This window comes from Centropristis striata, chromosome 4, assembly GCF_030273125.1.
Source record: "Centropristis striata isolate RG_2023a ecotype Rhode Island chromosome 4, C.striata_1.0, whole genome shotgun sequence".
Lineage (NCBI taxonomy): Eukaryota > Metazoa > Chordata > Actinopteri > Perciformes > Serranidae > Centropristis > Centropristis striata.
Window position 1 is genome coordinate 11,498,388 of NC_081520.1, and position 25,621 is coordinate 11,524,008.

The 25,621-nt window shown below is 39.4% G+C and overlaps 1 protein-coding gene across 2 annotated transcripts; it reads right to left on the reverse strand.

The window, feature by feature from the left end:
- Positions 1-129: 129 nt before the first annotated feature.
- On the reverse strand, positions 130-25,559 carry kiaa0753 (KIAA0753 ortholog). Of its 2 annotated transcripts, XM_059331816.1 has the most exons (19): positions 25,266-25,559; positions 24,974-25,119; positions 23,424-23,717; positions 23,032-23,299; positions 22,779-22,888; positions 22,627-22,689; positions 22,035-22,256; positions 20,859-21,036; positions 19,105-19,301; positions 18,784-18,911; positions 17,867-18,019; positions 17,281-17,370; positions 14,911-14,998; positions 14,596-14,667; positions 14,264-14,434; positions 14,011-14,092; positions 13,655-13,775; positions 6,626-6,859; positions 130-3,383 (listed from the first exon to the last, which is right to left on the reverse strand). In XM_059331816.1, exons 2-19 carry the CDS (start codon positions 25,100-25,102, stop codon positions 3,233-3,235), a joined length of 2,751 nt encoding a protein of 916 aa, XP_059187799.1. In that variant the 5' UTR covers positions 25,103-25,119; positions 25,266-25,559; the 3' UTR covers positions 130-3,232. The 2 variants fall into 2 exon arrangements, with proteins under 2 accessions (XP_059187799.1, XP_059187798.1); XM_059331815.1 differs by having other exon boundaries at positions 24,974-25,559.
- Positions 25,560-25,621: the final 62 nt, after the last annotated feature.

Genomic DNA, 25,621 nt, shown 5'->3' on the forward strand with positions numbered 1-25,621 from the left:
TCAGGAACACATTACATATTCCTACTTCTACTGTTTAAGAATACATTTAAGAAATTGTGTGTGTGTGTGTGTGTGTGTGTATATATATATATATATATATATACACACACACACACACACACACACAACTATTTAACATGACTTCAGCAGATCATATTGCATTTCACTGCACATAATACCTGTGACAAATAATCCTTTAAATTCTTCAACATAAAGCTTTATAATTACATTTTAAATGTTTGTTAATATCTTCAAATAGAACAGTGAAAAGTACATTTGCTCGAGGATATTTTTGAGGAACTTGTACATGATATTAGCATTTCTATTCAGTGATGGAAAGTAACTGTATTTTCTGCTACTTTACATATCGATCCACTTTATTTGACAGCTTTAGTTAGATAGCAGATTCAGATTAACCGGCAGTATGTTAAGCAATACATAGAGTATATGCAAATAAATAAAGATGTGCTGTTCTGCATAATAAGTAAGTTTACTTTTGGTATTCATATTTTTGTTCTTTTCCTCAGGCTGGTTGAGTATCTAGATGTAAAGTTGGAGATTTGTACAGGTTAAAATGTTATTTCTACGCTTGTCAATGTCTTTACTATATTTTCCGATTCATTTTGTAACTCATTTCATGATTAAAACAGTTTGTTTTCATGAAAAACAACACAGACATTTTCTGGGTGACCCCCAAACTTTTGAACGCTTGTGTAAGTGTGTGTCTTTTAATTAAAATCGACTTTATTTCTACTGAAGGATACAAGTACTTCTTCCATTTTTTGATCAAACATAAAATCAGAGAACATTTTTCATCTCAATTTCTTTTACATTTGATTAGCAAGAAGTGCATTTCTTCTCATGATGCTTCAATCACTAACCATTACATAAACAACTGAGGCTTGTTGAGTAAACTGTAAGTGGCTCATACTGTTCCCTGCAATGATTGTTGAAGAGTGGAGTTAAATAAGTGAATGAGTAATGTACCAGTGATGGAAAAGGTCAAGCTGCTCATCCTGCTGAACTGTGCCAGAGTCTATTTTCTATTGTATCTAACACTGTAATAAAAAAAAAGGTTTTTCTATATATCTCCATCCACTGTACTTCAGACTCACATCAGATTGTCTCCAGTCTCACAATCCATCAGTGTGAATTTACTTGCAGGGATTCTGCTTTGTTACTTGTTTCATAACTATCTGCTGGTTCGGAGACTGTTTATTATCCCCAAAAAGCAAAGCTGTGACTGATTTAATGATGCAAAAAGTCTCGAGCTGCCTAGCAGTCAGAGGTATCTTATGAGATCTCAGACAGCAAATGAAGCCTGAGAAATAATTTGACTGAAAAGAACTTTCTGAAGGTTTAAAATGCAAACAATGCCAGTATTTGCATGACATATCGCTCAGTGATGTCAGTAGAAATGATCTCTTCCATAGTTCAGCTCCAACAGAATATCCTTGGAGAAGAGCAAACATGAGTAATAAGCAATACGATTTAATATCCATCTGGTTTAAGTTCAGGGCAAAAGCTGAAGATGTTACATAAGCAGCCCAGATATCACAAAGCAGCCTTGAAGCACCTGTACAAAAAGCCCCCTCTCGAATGCATTATGAATATATTGCACTACCCGAGTCCTCACTTATTCTGAAATTAGCTCTGACGATGAGTCAGTGCTGACTGGTGGCAAGGTCAAACCTCTCTGACCACTGGAAATTATAATAATGTGCAAACCAGTGCTCATTCTAGTCAATTCACAGTAGCATCTGTTTGTGAATGCTGGTGCTTATGTGACAGATGTTCAAGGTACATACAGAAATACATATTTTAAAGTAGGAAGCTCATTCTCCGGTTTTCTCACAGTCAAATGGTAAGTGGTGCCTGTTGAGGCGGCAGAAATTAAAATATATTATCTTTTCAAAGTCCCTCGGCAGTCATGTTTGAATTTTCTGAACCATAGCAATGAGAAATAACTAGAAGCTAGCTGAAAATGAACAGAAGCTTTTCATGTTGATTGTCTCCAATCGCTAACGTCAGAACAACCGCAGTTCTGTACGTCAGTGTGAAGACAGCAACACTCCCCTCACTTTGAGCTGACTGATTTCTATTTGCCCTGAATTGAAATGAAGAAACGGAGCTTGGGCCTGCACGTATTCAGACGCCCACGCAGAAGCCAGCCTGAGAGAAAATAGAGGCAGCTGATTCAATGTGAACTAATTCATTCAGTCACTGTATGTCCCCTGTCAAAGGCTGGTCCCCACAGGCCAACGCAACATCTGGATGTGTCCCCTCTGTTCTGTCTGCATGGCTTTCATGTTGCTCTCAAGGGACTCAGACATTTTCTTGGTCTGCCAAACCCGTCCTGTTTATTTTGCATTAAGAATTGAAACTTTTCACCGTTATTATGCAGGAAGCAGTTGGTCAGGAGGAACAGTTTAAAAAAACCAATGGTCATTTTTTATTTTGCGCTGTGGGGAAAAAAGTAGAATAAAGGGAAGCACTTTAAAAATCATTATAAAATAGTGCTAAAGCAATTTAAAACTAAAGAGAACAGACTCTTTATCCACACACATTATTCTCCTCATAGTGGCCATAACTTACTGGGATAACATCTGCTTGTCTAGACCCTTTATTTAGACATTAAAGCAAAGCTACATAGATTAAACACATGATGCCCTTGGCTTCCTACATCATTTTGGTGTTGACTGTATGCAATTAATTTATTTCCATATTCCAACGTGAAAATAGAAAGTGTGAGTAATCCTCAGGGAGATTTAAACCAAGTGCAACGGGAGGGCGGTAATCTTATAATCCTCTGTAATGTCGTAATGGTCTCTCCAAGCTTATCTAAACTAAACTAACTTTCCCAGTGGAATTCATTCACAGATCTAGATGGACCATAAAGACAATGCGGTTAATGCTCCCTATGCAATGCAACAATCTCATCTACTGCAGCTTCATTAAAAAATATCAACAAAACCAAATTAAATAAAGATCTTTGTAAATTACCAATATACATAAGAACAAGAAAGAATTTCATTCCACAATAAAACATCTGCCTGTAAAACTAGAGAAAAATGACGAATAATCATTGTTCTTGGTTGACAAAAATCACCCCTAGATATTTGATAATTACATCCTTTGTGCTGGTTTTATGCAGATTTTGCACAAAAATAAATACATATTATTCATAGTCATTTAAGAGACATAAGCTACATCCATGATGCTGTAACATCCATTAGCTGACCAAAGCTGCAGATGAAGCAGGAGGTGACTGGACCGGCTGAAGAAACTCTGAGGTAAAGACGGCCTCGGCGTACTCCTCCACAACATCCTGAAACTCTGCTGCCACGTCAGCCAGAGCCTCCGACAGCAACTCCTCTGCCAGACTGTAGGACAAGAAGACACAAAGACACAAGATAAAGCAAAACATTTTCCTTAAAACAAAAGTTGCAAAAAGACAACTCCTAAAAGTCAGTCTCTTCCTTACAATACTTTAGATTTTAATTTGATAGAAAAGTCAATCACGTTCAAAATGATCATGTATGACAAATAATGTAGATAATATGATTGGTATACCCATTCAATAAGCCATTACATTTTTGAGCGGATCCCAATCAAAGTGTGAATACATGAATTATGTTTCACTGTCATTAACATTATAATTCAGGGCATTTGTGCTGCAAAAATTAGCTCTCGATCATGTTTCATGGTACTTCTGATCTGTTTCCTTTGTTGCCTCACCAATACTTTAAACAGCTGCCAAGTGTTGTTTCAACGCTCTGAGCAATAAAATACAACACATCTTCTCTGTAGCGTCCATGTGTTTTCCACAATATGACTTAAAGTCCATGAACACAACACCAACTTGGGAAATGAGACCAACTGAGGAACATGTGAATGCGCAATTGGCCTTGGCCTTTCTGAGTGCCATTCTAGTTCTTTATTGTTCTTGCCAATAGATTTGAGACTAGATCTTTGAAAAGTTGCTGAGATAAAAGATCAAGAGACACCATACGATATACACACTCACTCAAAAAAAGCAGCGAAGATTTCGAAGAATATAAAAATCATCAGCCGTAGTCATTATCTTCCAAAATGCAGGAGGTGTGATCAAAGCAGGTTTTTCCAAACCAGTGTGTCTACTCACCATCATGGACATGAAAAAACCCTTGCCTTGAAAGGCATGAAATGAAGGAAAATAACTCAAAAGACTGGTGCAGCACCAAGCTAAATTTCAGCTTTTTGATCATTATCTGGGTCAAGACACATACAGAGACAGAAGCAGGAACACAGGGGAGAAGAGCAAGTGGTGTACGCTCTTGGATCTCTGTTATAAAGCCCCAAAAACGTCAAATCATTAGATGTGTGCAACCAAACAATCAGAGTAACCATGTTTTATTGAACTATCTGTACATCTGAAGAGTCAATACAAGAATACTTTGTTCTCAACACTGGATGCAGGGTGAAACAGAGGAGGAAAGAAAGGATAGGGAACAGCCATTAGGAAATATTAATAACAGGAATATGCTAGCTCTAATTATTGACTCTTCATGTTTAACGCTTCGGACATGATGAAATCCCACCACACAAAAAAAGCTCTGAGTTAATATGCACAATGAACTCCACAGCACAAGCTTGATGTTAACCCTTTGTGACCCACTGGATCACTGGCAACATTATTGTCTTTCAGAGGCTGGAGCAGGCTCAGTCTCAAGATATGAAACATAAGACATAAGTCATCCATCGGTCCATCCATCCAAGTGGAAACTAGCATGACCATTTTCAAAGGGGTCTCTTCCAGGCATGCCCACTTTAAAGTAATCTAAAACAGTTTAGGGCATGCAATATAAAGTTATTTTTGCCTATTCTAAAAAAATATTGTTTTGTAATTATATTTCATACTGGTGTCCCTAAACAGTCTTGGAATCAATTGTATCAATTGGGAATGACTGGAAAAACTCTTATGGATTCATATAGTTCGGCTGTATTCTTGTGTGATGATGTTGGTCCCCACTGCAACCATTACACTGTAGTGAGAGTATCTTTTTAAACTTGATGCGACTGTATAAACTTTCTGTTGTGACCTCTAGGGTAATCGCAATCTCATGAAACTTTACAACCATAGACTACAGACCTAGGGCATTCAGAGGATGTGTGGCTTTCCTAGTATATTGACAATAAGGGAGTTTCTCAGCAGTTTTCAGAACAGACATGCTCACCATCCACTAAGAAAAAAATGCAGCTCTCGCAGAAATCTCCAAAAATTCCAAAAGCTTTTGATACCACAGCATCGATTTTTTCTATGGTGTTCTTGTTGACTTAATGTGGTCAAAAACTGTACAATTAAGCACCAAATCTGTGTAACGAATGAAAAAAAACTGCTGTAGCAGCTTTTGAGACATAATTAAGTGAAATTATTGAGCATGGTAAATGGACTGGTCATATCATAAAGTTCTATGCTCTTATAGAGCTGCAGGACTTATATATTGCAGTGAAATACACGGCAACAGAGAGTAAAATGTATAAAAGAGCAAAAAACACCCTGAAACAGGTTGGGATTCAGAGGGTTAAAGACCCATGACCCCCCCACTTAAAAAAGACAAAAAGGGCTCTATGTAGGTCACCATCAACTGAATTATAATCCTTCTCATTTCCATATACTTCTGCCCATCAGTACTAAAGAAGTACAAACAAAGCCTTAGGCTGGCTTGAAGTATGTGTATTTTTTGTGTTTTGGCTGTGTGAAAGTTTTGCTATTTTGCAATCAATCTGTTAGCAGACAGAATGAATGAGATCCTCCATAGGGGTTTGGCTCCATGAGGCGGCTCATTACCATCTCATCACACAGACAGGTTTCTGCACTGTGTCAGAATAGCAGGCGGTGTAGATGTCTATATGTATGTGTTCTCTCCAATACACAGATGTAATTGGGTGCCTTTTTCTCACACAATATCCTTATTTTTCTCCAAATTCAAAAAAGTACAGACACATCTCTTGAAAACTTTGGTTCATTGATGTGGGACTTATAATGAGCCAGAGGAGCAAGAAGTCAGATCCCACGGGTGGGACTGGGCAGTTTTTCGTCTCTGAGTTCAAGCAAAAGACAACTTATTGAGCTGTTTGCAATCCCACACATATCTGTGACGCAGGGAGAAAAACAGGCCGACTTAAAAATGGAACTCTTGGAGGTTTAGAACTGATACATCAGACACATGGGCTCAGCATGTTCACAAAGATGAGAGGGAGTCTTCTGCACTCTGCATTGCAGCGACTTAAGAATTCTGTTAAGTATGCAAATTTGTGAGTGGGAGAGAACAACGGTGAACACCAGAGACACAATATGCAAACCATAAACTGCAAGATCCTCTCAGAGCAACACTTCAGACAGCACATTGTGTGTCTGTCAAACAACACGTCCAGAGACAAAACAGGGAGCAGGAAGGACAAATCCTGTCTCTATGTAGCTCTAAGTGAGCCTGTGATATGGCTAATATGCTGTAGAAATATTACTGTAAAGCTTCAAAGACACAAAAAGATTTCTAAACTCATTATTAGCAAAGTTTACCCACAGATTCTGTCACCCAGAGGGAAATTATGATGTCAGGAAACCGTCACTGTTAGTATTCACCTGTCTGCGATGGCCCAGGGGTTGAAGCTGCCGACAGCCTCATGAGCCACAACACGCAGGTAGGCCTCGTAGTCTTCCCGGTACTGTCGGATGTTTCTCAGCATGCTGCCAGGCACGGAGATAACAGCCCCCCTTTTTCTCTCCACTGGGCCTGGGAACACGGTGCTGTGTCTGGGCTGCTGTTCATCTTGGGATGCCTCTTCTGTCAGGCTGTTCTCTGAGAGGATGCTGTGTCTGAGGAAACACAGAGAAAGCTAGTGAGGTGAGGAAGACGCCTCATGAGTATGAGTACAGTATGAGCTGGGTAAAGGGTTTCTGAGGGCTGTGGAGAAGAGGCGAAAGCATTTATTGCCGCAGGAGCCGGAATGGAGTGCAGCGCTGTGATTTAGCAGAAACACTTGCTGTTATAAGTCTGAGGATGATGAATTAAGGAGAGGTTCCCGAGCGCAGACCAGCCCTCTCGCCTGCCCCTTGCTCAGAGTGAGTCGGGGCTCAGCTGGGCATTGCCATGGTCTGGCTTGATAATCCTCTCCGCTTGGACAAATCAGCCTGGCTGTGGCGACGGGGCTCTCGGTGCTATATTTAGTGTTGCAGCAGTTCCCAGAGCAAAGTGCCTCTCTATTGTGCTCCCCGGCCTCAGCTGAACTTGTTTCTGTTTTGACTGTGGGGGCTGCAAACCGCGGGGTGGCCATAAATATCAAAGTGTCAGCACAGTCAACGCTGCTTCCAGTCTGAAATGGGTCGATTTACTGTCTGATAGGCAGCAACAATACAGCACCCTGCAAATTCACTGCCTATTTATAGTCAGAACACCACCCACGCTTTATATGCCATATTCAAAAACAAACACAAACCAGCCTGCTCTTCCTGTCAACAAACACCATTCAGACACTGTGGCAACATCTCCAAGGCTAAGACTTAATAGGGCTGTATCAAATGATTTGAAGCTGCATTCGTAACATTGACATTTGCATTAAATCAACATCTTTTTTTTACATGTCTATTTTCATTACTGTCAATAAACTGTCTGCTCTCCTGCTATCCGCATACAAAGAGATGCACACACTTGTATTAAAGAGCAGTCCAGCAGTCAACAGACAAGTTATATTCATCAAAGTAAGTTGACAAAAAAGACCACTCAATTTATTCAAATTGAGGATTTCTTTGAGGTAAAAAAAAAGGAGGGGTTGGGGTTGATGACTTCATAAAATATGACGATGGACATTCTAAGCTTAATTCAAAAACCTCAATAAAGCTAAAAAAATAATTAAAATACTTTGTTAACCTTGAATAACTACCTGTAAAAAAGACTGTTGGTGTAAATCATAAACAGAACATAAACAGCAACAAAACTGTTCCTGTTTTTGATTTCAGAAATAGATAGATGTTCAATTAAGAACTGAAATAGTGACACCCTAGACATCATTTATCCCTCACTAATGGGTGATGCCCATCAATGAGGGATAAAGGAGAACAAACTACTGTACACATCATCTGCAGTGAACATTTAATTAAATCTGTGTGTGTGTGTGTTTTTGTGGGGACCGTGATTGAGAGGAGCACAAATGAGACGGATGACACTAAAAAACATCCTCTGCCTATCACACTTACCCCACAACAACCTTGCCTGCACAAGACAAATGAACAGCATTCGCTATAAGTAAGTTCACCTCAAGTGACTTTAAGGTTTGTCTTGTACTTTCTGTACAAAAGCTCCCGCCATGTATCGCTCGGGAACCCGAGGACCTGGCAAAAGATGGCGCCAATTGCGACATATCAAAAGGGACACAGGCTGTGCTGAAGCAGAGCTGGACAAAGAGAATTGTGACTCAGACAAAGTACGGGTTGAGTCCAGCCAGATTCACAGAAGCCCTGTTGAGCTTTTGAGAACAAAAGGAAAGAAACAGGTGGAGGATGAATAGAGTGACGGGAAATGTATAGAGTGTTGCAATTTTCTTGCTTATTCAATGAAGCACTACTCAGACATCTTTGATATTCCAGAAGTACAATCTGTTGAATTTGAATCAGGCTGCAGTGCCGTCTGAACGTCAGGCCACGGCTGGGTGCAAATCTACCAAGCAGCAATTTACTTTGCAACTCAGCTTTCGGCTTGTTTGAAATATTTGGCCTGAGAGAGTAAGTGTGGCCGTAAACAAAAGGGCGGTTGAGTGAGAGAGCAGATTATTAAAAAAAAAAAAAAAATACATGAAAGGTTTAGGATATTGCTGAGTGGGGCTTTCATCTTTTCATTGATTTGTTTGACCTGCTGATGCAGCTGCAGTTGCTCAGTCAACATTAGCGAGGGGGGGGCCTCGGGGTCTATGTCTGGGCTCCTCACCATGGATACATAAATCTTATCTGCTGCTTTGCTGATGTTTCCAAAGATGAAATCTGTCACTCCATTGTCTGTGTGGTCGGAAAAACGCTTGATAGCCCTCACACAAGCACAAGCACAAAGGCAGCCAAGGTTAAAATAATAGATGCTGTTTTGGAAATACTTTTCAGGAGGAGTGTTAGTGTCTAGTGATAGTTGATGTAAACGTTGAAACATTGGTGTCATGTAAATAACTATTTCCCCAAAATAGAGAAGAAAACTATCATTTGATGGGCCTTGATAGTGTCAGTCATGACTCATGAGCAACCATAACTAGCCCCAGCAGAGACTGAAAGAATAGAGCGAGTGTAAAAAATGAAATAAAATCTGCTTTATTTAATCTTTTCACAAATCAGCTGAGAGTCTGAAAGTCTTTTCAAAATTGCAATCCCCATTAGTCCCCCGTGCCTCTAAAACAGCAGCTAATATTGAATAGAAAATTGGAAAGCTATAACCAATTCCAATCCGCCATAGTCATCAACAATACAATCAAAGAATCCTCAAAAATGTCTGCTGTCTCAAATTTCCTATCTTGGTGTGTTTACATGTCTGTGGTATGATTTCGCACGCATGACTCTGTTTTATAGCTGACGGGAGCGACTGATGTGTCCCTCTGGACTGACAAATGTGGGTTATAGACAGCCAATCAGGGCTGAGGCAACACACACAATGAGCCCTCCAAACCTCCAAAATTAAATCTTTCCATTCTGCTACACTGAACAGTAGAAGAGTCAACACTGACAGGATTAACACAATCCCACACCAATCCAAAAACAAACTGCATATTTAGGCTATTTTCCTCCATAACAACTGATGCATGTGCTCCTTTAAGCTGCTCGGTTGCTGTAAAAGCAACATATTTGATCAATATCATCAATAATTCTCCATTCTATCTTCTGTTCTGGTTTATTTCTCTTGAGAAGGCCAGTATATTTATGCTGATTACTGCACAAAAACATTAATTATCTTGACTGCTGGCAGGTATACAAAAACTAGAGTGACTTGAAGTTGGCTGCAGTTTGGAACACCTACTGGGACCTAAGTGTTTGTCGCTATAACATTTTTCATTACCAGGAGAATTACTTCCCTTAATGAGGTCAGTGTGTTGACTCTGGCGTCAAACTGAGGAATTATCATTATATCAAGCTTGCTTTCTTGGGCACTAATGCAGCTCATTTCCTCAGGCTGCAAATGAAAAATGTCAATTGTCATTTCACAATTGTCTAAAGGATTGCTGTGAAACTCAGATGATATTAGTTCTTGTGAGAAAACCTGCACATTATGGCGATAAATTGACACCTGAATCCAGCATGCAGACACATTTAGTTAAGGCTGGATATGGATTATGGATATGTAAATCTTACAACCCCAATTAAAAAAAAAACTACCCCTTTGATACATATGTACTGTATTATGCATGTTTTGTTTTGCTTTTGCTGATGCAACAGACTGCAGGGTTTTGCAATCAAAACTTTTCTTCACTTCATCTCCTATGCTTTGTGATGTCAAATGTCTCACCTGGGTAATTAAAGAGCCTGCAACACTGCAGCACAGCTCACCTGCTCATCTCCCTTACAGCTCTGGTCAGTTTACAAAGCAACTTTGTGGCTCCAAAAGACAGCTCTATAAACAATGTGCCTAATAAACACAAGTTCCCTTTCTATGTCACACCAAATGACTGTCTACTTCCAAATTCATGACTTGTAAAAGGACTAAGCACTATGAAAAAATAGCTGTTGTCTGTTTACAAGTTTCTGCTTGCACCGCTTTGTAGGGCATAGTGAAAAAAGAAAAACAAAGTGGTTTTTCTTGTAGCATTCACTAACTGCGACAAGTGCAACCTTAATTGGTAGCATCTTTCTTGGGGAGCTTTTTTTGATACGCAAATATATATTTGTGCTCGCACAGAAAGACTCCCATTGGCACTTTGCTATGAAATTTGGCTATGAAAACTTGAATTAAGTCAAGACTTTATTTCCAGACAAAAATATTTAATTATCCAAACAGCTGGCAAATAACTACTAAATTGATTGGTTCTTCATTCAGAGCAGAGAAGGGGTGACTAATGTGGACAATGTATTAGAATCGATGGTAATTATTTTTCAAATGATAAAGAGTGCAATTACTACTTGGCAAGCAATCATGGAGACACATAATATTTCATATACAAAACTGTCATCAATACAAATAGAGTTGTGCTGAGTGGGACATTTTAGCAATCCCTCCTTATCTGTTTAATTATTGCACTGGAAATGTTGAGCAGCTTCTAATGGAAAAGAGAATCTGTGACGCCTTGATGTGCGAGTCAACGGACAGCAAAGCTACCCGCTCTCCATGCTGCTGCATCCGTCTGACACCATCAAAGATTATTAACGGACTGTGTTTATCAATACAGAAACCAATATAACATGCTCCCATCAAAAAACATCAACCAACAGATTAACTTTATAGAGAACACAAATCAACCACTTCTTGTATAAAAGAAGATTGATTGATTGGTTAATTAACTGATGACATCTTGTGTTTGATATTTGTAATTAATTTAGACATCAAATAAGTCTATCTACTGATTGATGTCAAAAAATCTGAATTAAAAAATAATTAAAAAAAAGAAAACATGAAAAATAACTAGCTTGCCAATGGTTTTGAAAGGTGTTGTTATTTGGTCTTTGAATAAAAGCTACACAGACAGGTCTTTCTCTTTGTGCTGCATGGATTCAGGAGCTTCAGAACAAATGAGCTGGCAGTTCTCAAATGACTTTGTCCCTGTTAAGAAGCTGCAAAGCTGGATACCTCTGAAGAAAGAATAAGTGATGAAAAAAAAAAACGCCTTCTCAAAATGACTAGACGCTGAATAGTTGACTTCCAAGTACCCGTGTTTGCCAAAAAAAATAGAGCTATTACTTGATGGATGTGTTACGCAGACAGAGTCTAAGATGAGTCACAGTGGATCTTAGGGTAAAGTTTCCACTGAGGGAAGTGAACCTGAGGCACACAGAGTCTGACCGACTTTAATTTGCTAATGTTGTGGCTTGAATTTGTTAGAAGCAGCATCCTGCTGGCCTGTCTGTGTCAACAACTTCTCGTCCCTCCACTCTCTTTTCTCCTCCTTCCAAGTTCCTCATTAATTTAAGCAGAACAGCAGCTGCAGCCAAAGCCCTGGGCAGTGGAGGGTCCCTCTGTGAAGTCTGCTGCCTGAGTCAGGAATAGACTCTGCCCTGGGTGCGGTAGCCACCAAGTGAGTTTTTGCAGGATGAGTAAGGCCTCCCGGTGGGAGAGTGATTGTAGGGCAACTGCACATCATGCGGAAAAAAAACACTAACTGTGCATCACTTACAAACATTAACCACTTTCATCAAGTCCAGAGGCCTTATTAAGTCATAACTTCATGTGGATGATGCTGCTTTTAACAACAGGAAGTCTTAGACTGCAATAAAATACTTGTTTTTTCTCATAAAAAGTGACCTAGACTTTCCAGTACTCCTTTTTACACCACAATAAATGCATATATGCAGGTTTGTTAAACCCCGCTATTAATAGGTGATAAACTCCGGTCCCATTTGTTCTTTTTCCAATGTGTCTCTTAAATGTCACGGATGTGTTGCAAAACAGGGCTGCTAACCAGTAGAAAGCAGCATGGAGGCCAGTGAAAGTGGTTAGGGTTAGGGTTAGTGGTCCACGCCAAGGATGATAACAATAATGAAAACTTTTACGAGCATCAACACAGATGAACAATAACATTCTGTAAACAGTAGTGCCAAGCCCGCGCTGCATGCTCTAACTGAGTCAGAGCCCCATATGTGCCTCCTCTTCTGCATTAAAGCTTCCCTTAATACCATCAATTAGCTTGTAAAGAGGAAGTCAGAAACGGCAGATGCGAAGCACTTGATTTAGCTTTTATCTATCATCATTCTATTTAACAGGAAAATAAATAACAAGAACAGTTAAAAAAAAGTAGCGTTGTAGTGTTGAAAGTAGCTGCTGCCGTCTGTCTTTCAGCACCACTGAGGCGAGGAGAGTAAACTCACTTACTTAAATACTACGTATTATATAGAGTTTGAATGTGACACACTGTAAATTTGGATGGATTTTGATTGGCTGTAAGTGTTTCTAATGTTTCGCAAATTGCTCTCAAAGGGGCAAAAATTAGCATGTCCACCTGGGTGCCATGTTTTCGCCCCTGCCAATCAGAGCTGAGGCCAATAAATATCCATGACAACAGCAGAGTCATTTGTCCTGGGAATTCATGCTGATGTAACCTTTCCCACTTAAGACAAAAGCCAGACGTGAGTGGGGTTTTTTTGTCCAGTGTGAAAAGAGCTCAAGTAATCGAAACATATTTTTACACATTCACTTATGTATATTATTTTAAAAAGAGTGTTTTAGATATCATAAATGTCATAATCATCACCCATGATTACTTAAAATGGGGGCTTAGACCTTTGATTTCAGCTCGAAAGACATGGAAGGAAGTTATTTAGGTCAAACCCTGATACTGCGCTCCAGTTAATATTCTGGGAGCATTTGAAAAAATGTCCCTACTGCTTCTTTAAGATGAATAATACAGCAAGGAGGGAGAGCCATCAGCAAAAGATGAGAAGTTAGAAATCATGTGTTATTCAAGTGTAAAAGACAGGTAAAGGCAAGTAACCCACCCAGTCTCCACAGGTTTCTCCAAGACAATATCAGCCGCAGAGGTCTGCCTCAGCACTGGCCTTGTGAGTCTAATTGGCTGAGGAGAAGCTGGCCTGGAGCCCGGAGCATGGCACTGGGGTCCTGGGAAGGACAAAGAGAAAAGGGAGGAAGGGGCAGTGGAAATGTGTGCCGAGAGGGATGGGGTGGAGCAGGGGACAGACAGATAAAAAAACAAGCAGAGCGTAGAGTCAGAATGACAAGTATTAACCCACTCTTGTCAGTTGTAGCACTGTCTCCACCTACAGGAGACATCATGGAAATCATTTCTGTAAATGCATGTTATAAGGACAAACAGGAGTGTGTTTCGTTTTCCTACCTGCTGCTCCAGGTCTGTCCCAGTGAAGAGGATCTGAGTAGGTTATAGAAGCAAATCGTCTCCTTACTTCCTCCTGATCTTTCTGCTCAGACACAAACACATAAATGCATTTTATAAACAAATAGACACTGCATCAATAAACAACACCAGGCCTAAGCTGTCACAAGAGCTCTATATAAATAACAGCCCGCTTGCTGGTGACCTTTCTACGCTGACCTTCTGTTGGTGGGCCTTTCTGTAGGGCAGCTCTCACCTGTATCTCCTCCATACGAAGCAGCATACTCTCCAGGGTGGGGGCCTGCAGCCTACACTGGGCCATGCCCTCCAACTGTCTGTCTGTCTCAGCCACCCACGCCACCCGCGCAGTGTCCTCCAACAGATCTTCCAGCAGCGCCTCACTCAGCTGCTCAGCACTCTCTGCTGCCTGTGGAGGGCAACATAGACAAATGAAGAAAGAAATTAAGCAGAATATTGTATTAGTTAAGCTCTTGCTGTGGTGGCCATGGTACACAATTCTAACTTTATTCAACAGTAAGGCCAATTCCTCTCTCCCCTGTGAGTTATTGGCAACAGCAGCCTTCTCACCCTCTCTGCAGCCTGCTCAGACAGCCGATTCCTCAGCGAGGGGCTGATCCTGTTCCTGGACTCACCAATCTGCTGAGATAAACACACACAAATAAACTCAGTCCCAACAATTCAAAGTAAGCATCATTTACTCCCCCCCATTTACTACCTCTGAGTCCATAAAAACAACACAGGCATTTAAAAAGTCACATTTTATTTCACTTTTGGTCAATTAAACATACTATATTTTTTATTACAAATGACAAGTATTGATTATTTCTCTTTCACTAGGGAGGTAGAGGTTGACACTACCCAAAAACGGATCAATCTTCCTACCTGTGCTTCATCCAGAAGGGGCTGAATTCTCTCTCTGGCCTCCTGCTCAGCTCTCTCAGCCCACTGAGTTGGCGAGACAACTTTTGACCTGTACACAAAAACACCCACACTGCAAGCTGTCATGGACAAAGTTATATTAATCTAAACACATGGAAAAATGGTTTTCAAGCCTGATGGGATTCTGAACAAAATAGCAGTATTTACCAGGCCTTGTGTTTGCCAAAATATTCACACTTACTGCGATTAAACAAGGTCAAAGTTATGAAACTATCACGACTCTGCACAGAGGCAAATCTTGTGAACACTGCAGTAAATTCATCATGGTTTCGTTCGCTGTGGAAGCTAACAAATTTATTTGCAAAGCCTGACATACTACTTACAAGGACGCCAGCTGAGAGCAGTTCAGGGCATAATAGCTCAAAGGAGATTTATTTGATGAATTGGACTTGAGCAGTACATACAAGAAATAATCTGTGATTTTGAATGGGTCTATTGTGCATTACCTGTTAACAAGTGACAGGTTTTGTGTAATACCCGTTGCTCGTTAACAGGGGGAGCAAACGGAACAACCAACTTATGTACAATGAGATATGACCATCTCTGATTTCAGCTCTTTGCCGTGAAGTTTAATATTTTTTTTAGCTCTTAAAAAAAGCTCAGTCCCATGTTAAATGTTTTGCGATACTGTAAATTTTAGAAGCCAGAACACATTACAGAAATTGTGTATCATGTTATTAGAGAGTTGTCTCTTTATTAATATATTAATAATAATATATTGTATTTAGTCTATAGTTTGTTGTTTTGATTTCATGGTATGATTGTAGTCATGGCAGGTGAAGGGGCCATCATCAGTGTAGACCCAACAGACTTTTTTAATGGCAGACATTTATTTTTTAATCAAATTTAACTTATAACATATTATCAATGAGCCACTGCACAAAAAAGGTAGAGCCCTGGAACTAAAATGGGATGCAGACATGTTAACTATTGTTAGTATGTACACTTTGTGAGAATGTTCTTTGGATGGATAAATAAGCAAAAATTTGCAATATTTATGCCGATATTGATACTGACCCAATACATGTTTGCATCCACACGTTTATGCATCAGCTTTTAGGGGGAAAACTGCAACCGCCAAAAGCTACAGACTGCTTATCGCAGCTAAAAATGATCATGCCTATTGCTTGTGTCTTTTTGTGTGAGACAGCAGAAGCAGAAGCGTGAAGGACAAACCTGCACATTTTACTTTTAATGTAATTAAATCTTTTATGGACCAAATGTTGACTACAAACCACTCACTGTGTTTTGTTGCTGGCCTTGCAGAATTAAACAGTCCAATGACTAATTAGGAAATGTGTAGGAACATATGCCCTCTCTGGTACTGATGGGATGTTGCTGCAGTCTCAACCTGTATTATTTTCTGTTCTATTGTTTGTAGGTAATTATGCCTGTGTGGTTATGCCTGTTCATTCATTTGTGTGGCATTGAGCTGTATGGCAGATTGCTGTGTGGATTACTACACTGGCTTGGAAGAAAGATTTATGTGTTTTGGAAAGTGGCATTACTGTTGGGAAACTTCTTTTTAAATAACCTAAAAGACTAATTTCTCTCCAGGACATGGAAGACATCTAAGCATGTCCTATTATTGTGCTACTATTATGGATACCACCGCTGTTATTTTGATTATTTTCTATTCACCACCAAGACATCAACTAAGACATTTATTGCACGTCTGTCCGTACTGGGAGGAGATCCATCTATTGATCTGCCTGAGGTTTCTTCTTTTTTTTTCCAACATTAAAGGTTTTTTTTCCTGTCCAATGTGAGGGTCTAAGCACAGAGGGTGTTGTATGCTGCACAGACTAAAATAAAAGCCCTTCGAGTCAAATTTGTTTTTAGGCTATATATATAATGAAATCGAATTTAATACAGTATGTAATTTATACTCTACGGTGAATGGGCACCTTGAAGAAAGTTCTACCCCCAATCTGCAAATTTTACTAGGATGCTGTACCTATTAAAGAGACCTTTAGTGTTTTCTTGAAAGAAAACTAAAGTTATTTTTTTTATGTGACAATTGGGACCCACAGCAAGCCCTTAAGTTAAATCTAATTTGTCTTATTAGGCATACATTATGGGAATCCTTTTATTTCAAAGTCAACTGTTTCAATTGTTCAATGTAGTTTGGCATTTCTTATCATATGGTCATTAAAGTAGCATTTGAGGAAGGACAAGATCAATAAAAGTATTAGTTATTTGACTGGATTAATATCTGATATCTGTTTTAACTGATAAAACATCATGAGCCTCAATTTAAATCCCCTAAAATGCTTTAAATCTGCTAAATCTGTAATTACATTATTTCTGTACCTTAAAATCTGAATGCGTTCAGCCTCTTCTTTACTTAGCTGGTTGAGCTCTTTCAGTCTCTGCATCGTCATCTTATCCACCCAGGCGTTCCTGTACCAAGCCAGTAATCATCAAATGAAACAAAATGGAAGCCCAATTAAGCATCTCGCATAAATACCTTATAATCCTCATCTCTAAAATCAGGCTGCTAGCCTCCTGATTAATTGGAAAGCACAATTGTAGTAATTAAGATTTGATTTAACAGAGACATATGTGGAACACTCAATCAATGAGGTGCTTATGAGCGCTGAAAACACGCCAACTATTAATCACTCACAAAGAGAAATGGCCTCAATCTAACAGGAACCTAGATTAATTTATTGGAAAGAATTAACTTTGAATTAGAATCAGAGTATTGCCTGTGGCTCCCAGAAAGTGGGGTCTGACACAGAGTTGAGAAATAACTCACTGAAAACAGAGGAAGGACTCATTAAGATTCCATTCATTTTGCTTTTTCCTCTTGCTAGGACTGACAATCTGAAGTATGTATGCCTATGTACTGTATAACTAACAAAAATAACTAAACTAAAATCTGCAGGAGATTCACCTTAAAGCTTCATTCTGAGCTTGTTTCTTCTTTTCCGAGCTCAAGGCCGCTTCTGCTCCCAAACAACCGGACGCTGTCTGCTTCGGAGGGCTGGACGACGGCTTCACAGGAGAGAAGAGACATCGAGGCTCTGGTCTTCTCCTTTGAGGGGATCTGCGGAGATAATAGCAGAGGGATGAAAGAATAACAAACAAAGGCACAGACAGATAAACACTGTATTAGGACAGTGTGGGAAGTGAAGTGAGTGGGAGGAATATGGCAATGAAGAGACATGGAAAGGTAAAGAAAATGAGACATTTTACATAAAGAAACTGCAGTGTCTTACCATTGTTACATTTTTAAAAATATGGCAGTTATTATTCCTGGGAGAAGAGACATAGTGGGAACTTTTTTTAGCTTTACTTTTGCTGCTTTTTATCCTTGATCTTAGGATGAATGATATATGAAATAAAAGCATGCCATGGATGATGGGTTTTTTTGTGCTGTAATTTTAAAATGATATATTGCATTAATATTATGCGGATATCACATTGGCAACGCCTAAAATCATACAGTGAATAAAAGCTATTAGCCCAGCTGCTTATTATACCATTTTCCCTGATTAAGCCTACTCACGTCCACCTTCTGGCTGAAAATCAACACGTTATTGTTCTATTTTAAAATGTTTACGTGTCAAGAGCACTTTAATTCACATTGCATTAATGAACAGGTGATTCATGCTGTATGAAAACGGTTACCTTGACATTAGAGTATCAGACATTACAGCACATAACAGAGATAAGAGTAGAACCTTAGTTATGTAATGACTTCAATCATCCAGTATGCACCGAGAGCAAAAACATTGGTGAAGAGTAATAGGTTCTGATAAAAAAAAACCTGAATGTGTCATCAGCTGTTCAGAGAGATAAAAGGCTCACCGCTGTGGAGGAGAGTGAGGGGATGTAGGTATCCAGGGCACAGACTGCTCTTTTTGAGGGAGCTGGTTCACTCTGAGCTGAGAGGAGACTGTAGGCTGCTGGAAACCTGCTTCTTGTATCTGATCACGCTATGACAAAAAATATATATGTTTAGACTGTTTATGTGATCCACGCACTTTGTAAACTCTTTGAAGCGAATTCAGGCACACATTTCAACCCATTTCACGGTAGATTTTCATAAAACTCAAATCACACTGCTCCTATTATAATATGATGTGTTACAACATATTTATTCAGTATTCAGCTTTGTAGAAGCTTTACCTTCATTATTATGTCTGCCTTGCTTCTTTTAGAGTGCAGAGCCCGTCCTTTTCTGCAGGTGGTGTTTGACTGAGGTCGTCGCTGCAGCTCTCTGAGCTCCTGCTGTGCAAGGCTCTGCAGCCCTGCCCTGAGCACCTCCCTTCTGTTCAGGGGCTGGTGAGAAGTAGTTTTGGGGTTCTGTGTGGCCATTCTCCTACCTGATGACACAAATAAAAATAATTTTTACATGCGGTATGCCAAATGGCTGAATGCCAAGAAAAGGCTGGAGTATTACAACCTACTCAATAGAGGTAGGCTTTGTCAGCCTCTCAACCAGGCGCTTCCTGAGCGACATAGGCCTCGTATCAAGAAAGCATTAAAAGATCTCTCTGAAGCAGCAGAGAAGGGTGACTTTTGGCTTTGGCTTCAAAGACGAAATAAGAGCTGGGGTAACCTTAGTGCAATCTCTTGAGACCCAAGTCCACCATCAACCTGTCTCCAATAAGTATGAGGTACATATCCATATTCAGAATATTATCTACAGGTGCATCTCAATTGATTAGAATATCATAGAAAGGTGTATTTATGTCAGTAATTCAATTCAAAAAGTGGAAATAACACATTATATAGATCCATTACACAAAGAATGAAACATTTCATGTCTTAATTTATTTAATTTCTTCTAATTATAATGATTATGGCTTACATGTAATGAAAACCTAAAATTCAGTGTCTCAAAAAAAATTTAGATTACAAAAGACCAATTTTAAAAAGTATGTTTAATATGGTAATGTTAGCCTCTGAGAAGTATGTCCATCTATATGCACTCAATACTAGGTTGGGGGTATTTGACTTGAACTACTGAAAATGGACTTTTCCATGATATTCTAATTTATTGAGATGCACCTATACAGTATATGGCAGTCAGCACACTCACAGTTTGGAGAAGCAGAAAGGAGTACTGACACATAAGCTTTGCAAAGTACTGCTGTGGACTGTCAGTACTCCTGTCTGCTAAGAACATCATACAACTCCACCTCAAAAAATCTGAACTATTCCTTTAACTTATTGAATCCCATGTTAATGTAAATTAAAAATTGCTATGGCTCCCAATCACTATTAAACTTGAGTAAAGCAGTTTGGAACCTGGGGGGCTAAGGAATGACGCAACACAACACCTCTAATTAGACAATTAGCCAACTCTCTTGACAACCAGTTTGATCCCTAAGCTCATTGTGTGTGTTTGTGTCATTTTTTTCACAGGATCCCTCAGCCCAATAGGAGCCAGCAGGAGTTAACTGCTCATAGGACTAAGCAGCGGGGGACTGACGGCCAGAGGTCTGCACTTCAGTTCCTGTTTTCCCTATCACTTCTTCATGGCTCCTTATCAATTTTCAGCCTGCTGCAGCCATTTAAGCACAGTGGGAGGCCCAAACACAATGGCACAAAAGCCCTTAGGTGACTTCCAGATACTCAGGAGACTAAATGGCTTGCACTTCATCAAAAGGCACACACACAGTTTTCTTTTCTCTGCAGTTTTCAGAGGACTGGGTAGCAGATAGGGCACTGCCTTAAGCAAGAAATTATTGGGGAAAATACTGCATTTATATTAGACTCACACGGTTTGAAATTATATTTAATAATACTGTTGTTCAGGGTAGAAAATTAGAAACAGGGAAGAAATATTACTCATAATTTTCACGCACAAATGGCTTAATAAAAAAAAGTAAAGGTTTTAAGCATGCAAACTAAATCCAGGCATATTAAAAACTCACCACGGCCACCTCTTTTGGGATTTGCTGTTTTGCGAGGAACTTGAACAGTCGAGGTGCCTGGACCCTTGGGTGCTCGAGGAGGCGACATGCTGCGATGAGGAGACTTTCTCTGTGGCAGACATGCTTGGGCCTGCATCTTTTCAAGCAGCTCTTGTTTACTGAGGGCTGAATCCAAAGTCTAAGAAGAACAGAGTTAAAAAAAAACATTTAAATCTTGGATTCTTCTAAAAAAAACAACAACAACAACAACAACAATAAACTGCATACCTACACATAACATAAAATACCAATTAATAACTCTACATACATATAACTACATAATTTTCTATCAAAAAAATTAAAAACCTAACAAAGACAATCATTCCGGATAAATATGGTATAAAACAAGAGCTGTGCACAATGCAGTAATAAAGTAAAAGGATAAAATATTACACACTATTACCAGTTAAGTGCTGACTGTCGGCTTTAATTGGAAGAGGTTTACATTAACATTTAAATGATCCTGTTGAACCTGCTGACACACAATCTTGCAAAAGAAGGTAATTGGAAATCTCAACTTTGACTTGATTAAAATTCTCTTAGGTTTTAAAAGTTGGTCAACGACAGCCATTAGTCTGTGACGCCATTCATCGGACACAGTTTTCATGAGACAGGCCTGTGTGCCAACACCGTGTTTATTTGCATATAAAGTGGGGAAGTGAGAGTGGCGTCAAAGGAAAAAAACAACAACCTTGGGATCAATAAAACGCAATTATGATAATAAATCATGAGGGAATGACTACAATAAATCGGTATGGCTATTTAGCTCCTTTCCAACATAGGGTGCTGTCTGTTAATAGGTCAGACTAAATGCCTTAAGATGACTCTTGTTTGCCATAGTGAAGTGACAGACCAGTAACGTGAGTAAATAAAACATATTGTCAGTTGGACCGAGGTCAGGTGACTGATATTATCCGTAAATAATTCAACAAAACCCTGTTTATGTCTGTCTGTATATTAAGGATAATTGTTTTGCTTATAATCTATATTGTCCTCAAATTGGAAGGGCAACACACAAAAAGGGAGTCCTGTTTACAGCAGCTGTTACATTTAACATGTACTGCGCTAGAATGGAGTCACAACAATGAAAAACATTATTGTTCTAATGCTTTCTGATTTGTACTGAATGCTCCTCACCTCTAGTTTCTGCAGGATGTTGAGAGCCGCCTCAGGCACAGCTGACCCCTGCTCTACTTCAACCTTGGCTGAGCACAAGGAGAGCTGGCGGATCAGCTGGCCCAGCTCTCTGTAATAAGGGGGTATCTTTCCATGAGACAGATCTGAAAGCTGATGGATAACAACCTGTAAGGCCCTGAGTGTTCCGCGGTGGGCAGCAGCAAGCCTGTTTATTGCCATGGACTGAAAGAAGCACAGAAAGGAATCAGTTCACTGTTCAATTATACCACATTCAAAAATTGTACATTCAATTATTGAATGTGGTATAATACTGGTACATGAAATTGTTATTTGAACATTATGGTATTAAAAAAGATTTTTGTCTTTGGTTAAAAGTTTTCATAGAAATGAATAAAACAAATACAAGCAGGGTTTCTGCCCCTCATTGGTGTGTATCGATATATTATTGCAATGTAAAGAATGTTTTTGGTGGAGCAAAAAGCCCCAAAAATTAATTTTACTGAGTGTGTTCGATGCTTTATCATCATCAACAAGTAAATGAATGATATCAGCTCCACAGAGTGGTAAATCTGTGACAATGCTGAAGACATACCTTTTTGGCATCCCACATTTTCTGGCTTCGTAGTTTCTCTATATCTTCTTGTATCTCCTTTACCTAACAAATGACAATTTAGTAGAACAGTGTTTAAAGATATAAAGCAAATTATAAAGTCAATGAAGGGTTATTGGTAGAGATTTAAATACCTGCTGTTGGAGAACATAGATGACACGTGCTGAGCGGGCTGCCTGCTTCTGCCTGCGTATCTCTAACTTGTTTTGCTCTTCGGGCTCCAGTGGATCCTCCATTTTCTCCCCTGTTCATAAATTCATGTTGTTCATCATTATGCATCCAATGACCATATGAAAAATGTGAGGCTTGTGGTTGGTGTCAAAATTGTGATCATATAATTAACAGTAAGACACAAGCCGAATGTAACAAGCTGTTTTTGTGGGTTACCTCTGTTGCCGAGCTCTTCGACTCTCTGAATATACACTTCCAGCTCATTCTGCAGCTTGCAGATCTCCCGGCTTAAGGGAGCCTGCTTGCCTCCTTCCAATTGCCTCAGGCCATGGTCTCTTGTTGGGGGTGACTTGCCAATCCGAGGCATGGGGGAAATGTGATGCTTCCGGGGTGTGTGTACCGACGATTTGGCATCAGGTCGAATTACTTTATCTTTTGGACTGGAGGTCTTTAACTTGGCCTTATTCTGAGTCGCTGCAAGCTCCTGTAGAGAGGGAAAATACTCCCTGTTGTCATTGACTGAACAAAGCAGCAATTATTTCTTGAATATGACATCAATCATTAAACTATTAATTATAAAGTCTGCACTGTTATTTTACATCAGTTACCTGGAGCAGCTCTACATCACTTGTTTCAAGGAGGGAGGCCTCCTGAGAGGGTTTAGCAGGGGATTTTGTCAGTGACTCAAGGCGCCTTCGTCTTAGATCTCGCTTTGCCAGCTGAATCGCAGCCTGCAGTCTCTCCTCTGAGAGAGTAGTGAAGCTGATGGAGCTTCTGGCACTTTCCACTTTCTCACGCTCCACTGACAGCGGCAGCAGTCTCTCTATCACGATGGGGGCTGGCGGGCGTACATGGGTTGCTCGGTTGCTCGTACTTGCCGGGATGGCTTCATTGAACAATAGCTGTGGTGTGTAAAATAATGATAACTCTCACCGGTGTTGTCTGTGATTATAAACTGCCATTGTGTCAAGTCAAGTCAAGTCAAGCTTGTTTTTATAGCACAATATGACAAACTTGCCTCAAGAGGATTTACAATCTGTACATAATATGACTCCCTCGGTCTTTTGACCCTGACTTTCAATCAGGATAAACTCCCCCAAAAATACTTTAACAGAGAAAAAAATAGAAGGAATCTCAACTAGAGCAACTGAGATGGATACAGACATACAATAGTATACATGTGTACATAACACAATACAACATAATAATAAAATAATAATAAAATGACACAATTATGAGCAGCTTCCAGGTGCTCGATAGATATTACAGAAAACTGAGGACAAAGGAGGACAGGCTGCACAAACACACTCAATCATGCCTTTCATGCTACTAAGCAATTCTGTCTTCACACTATATTTCAAGCCAGCCGCCAATTTGATTGGTGCAATTAGCTAAATCCAATGCAATCTAAAGCCATACAATATATCCTTTAAACTGATTTTAGAAGGTGTTGGCTCAATTTTATGATCATTTTGGGGTCTGTACTATTCAGTTCTGTTTAACTGCATTGTGCTTTACAGAGAGGTGTTTCTAATGTGTAGTCTATCCTCATTGATTATAGGTAAACAAAATATTAGAAATAACTATAACCGCTATATAACGTCTACAACAAAAATAACAAAACCTTCATAAGCGTAACCTAACCCACTCAAATCAGTCAGAAGCATAAGCAGTTTTAAAGAAAAATTTAAAAAATGGTTTAGACACCAGTCTTAGACTGTTGGCAATTTGTATTTGTCATGTATATTTGAAACCGTAAGTTATGTTTTTATGTGTCTTATGAATGATTGATGTATGTATTTATGTATGTATGTATGTTACATGTCTCCTGTCCTATAGGGACCACAGTGGATAAGCCTTAGGGCTTTATTGTGTCATCCCTGATTGTTTTTATGTATTTATATAACGTATGGCACAGGTTGCTGTTTCATATTTTTATATCATGAATGGTCAAATAAAATCCATCCATCCATCCGGATAAGACTCATTGCAGGGCTGATGTATCAGACTGAACTGGATTTAGCAAGTTGAACCAAATAAACTGGTAACGGAGCTTACATGCGAGCACTTAGCTATCAGGTAGCATGAGCTAACTAGAATAAAGGTATAACTTCGTTTAATATTAACAGGCTTTATATATATAGTTGGTTAACGTTACCTTGGTTTGGTCGGTTAAACCGCTGTGGCTGTGGACGTCTCGGGTTGAACCTAAAACAACCCAGTCTTTCCCTTGACTTTGCTGTCCTACGGAAATTGTAGCACCACTGTGCGAGAACGGTGCAGTCATTGCAGCCAAAACAACCACTTGGCACAATCAAAACAAAAAACAAGTAATATATACAGTTAATGCTTGAAGTAGGCGTTAGCATTAGCAAGCTAACTACGCTTTTGAATTGAACAAGATTAAGTTAATCCCGACATCAGCCACCAGACCATCGTTTACAACGAACCTGTTTACAGTGTGTATAGAAAGTGATGAATTAGCTATGTCGCTAACTGAATGTTAATTAAAGTCCGGGACATGGTTAACTTTTTTAGTTTTAGCCCAGGGTTAAGAGTTTGAATCGCCGCCATGACAACAACAGCAGCCGGAAGTTGTTTTTTACCAACTACGGGTCGTCAAAGAGTTACAACATCAAATCAACCGCATTTTAATTTAGATGCCATTTTAAAAGTAATAATGATCACCATTCTGTAATGATTGCTATGAATGTGTTAATGCGATGTAATATAGTTATTCAAATACGATGTCAGTGACCAAGGAAAAAAATAAAAATGCTTGGTAATCGTTTTCAGAGACACGGTC

Excerpts from the sequence above, each read along its gene's own strand:
- kiaa0753 (XM_059331816.1), bottom strand. The coding sequence starts at position 25,102 with ATGACTGCACCGTTCTCGCACAGTGGTGCTACAATTTCCGTAGGACAG. Across the intron at positions 18,020-18,783 it reads CCTCACTCTCCTCCACAGCG|ATCCCCTCAAAGGAGAAGAC; the intron begins GTGAGCCTTTTA and ends TTATCTCCGCAG. Across the intron at positions 17,371-17,866 it reads GCTCAGAATGAAGCTTTAAG|GAACGCCTGGGTGGATAAGA; the intron begins GTGAATCTCCTG and ends GGCTTGGTACAG.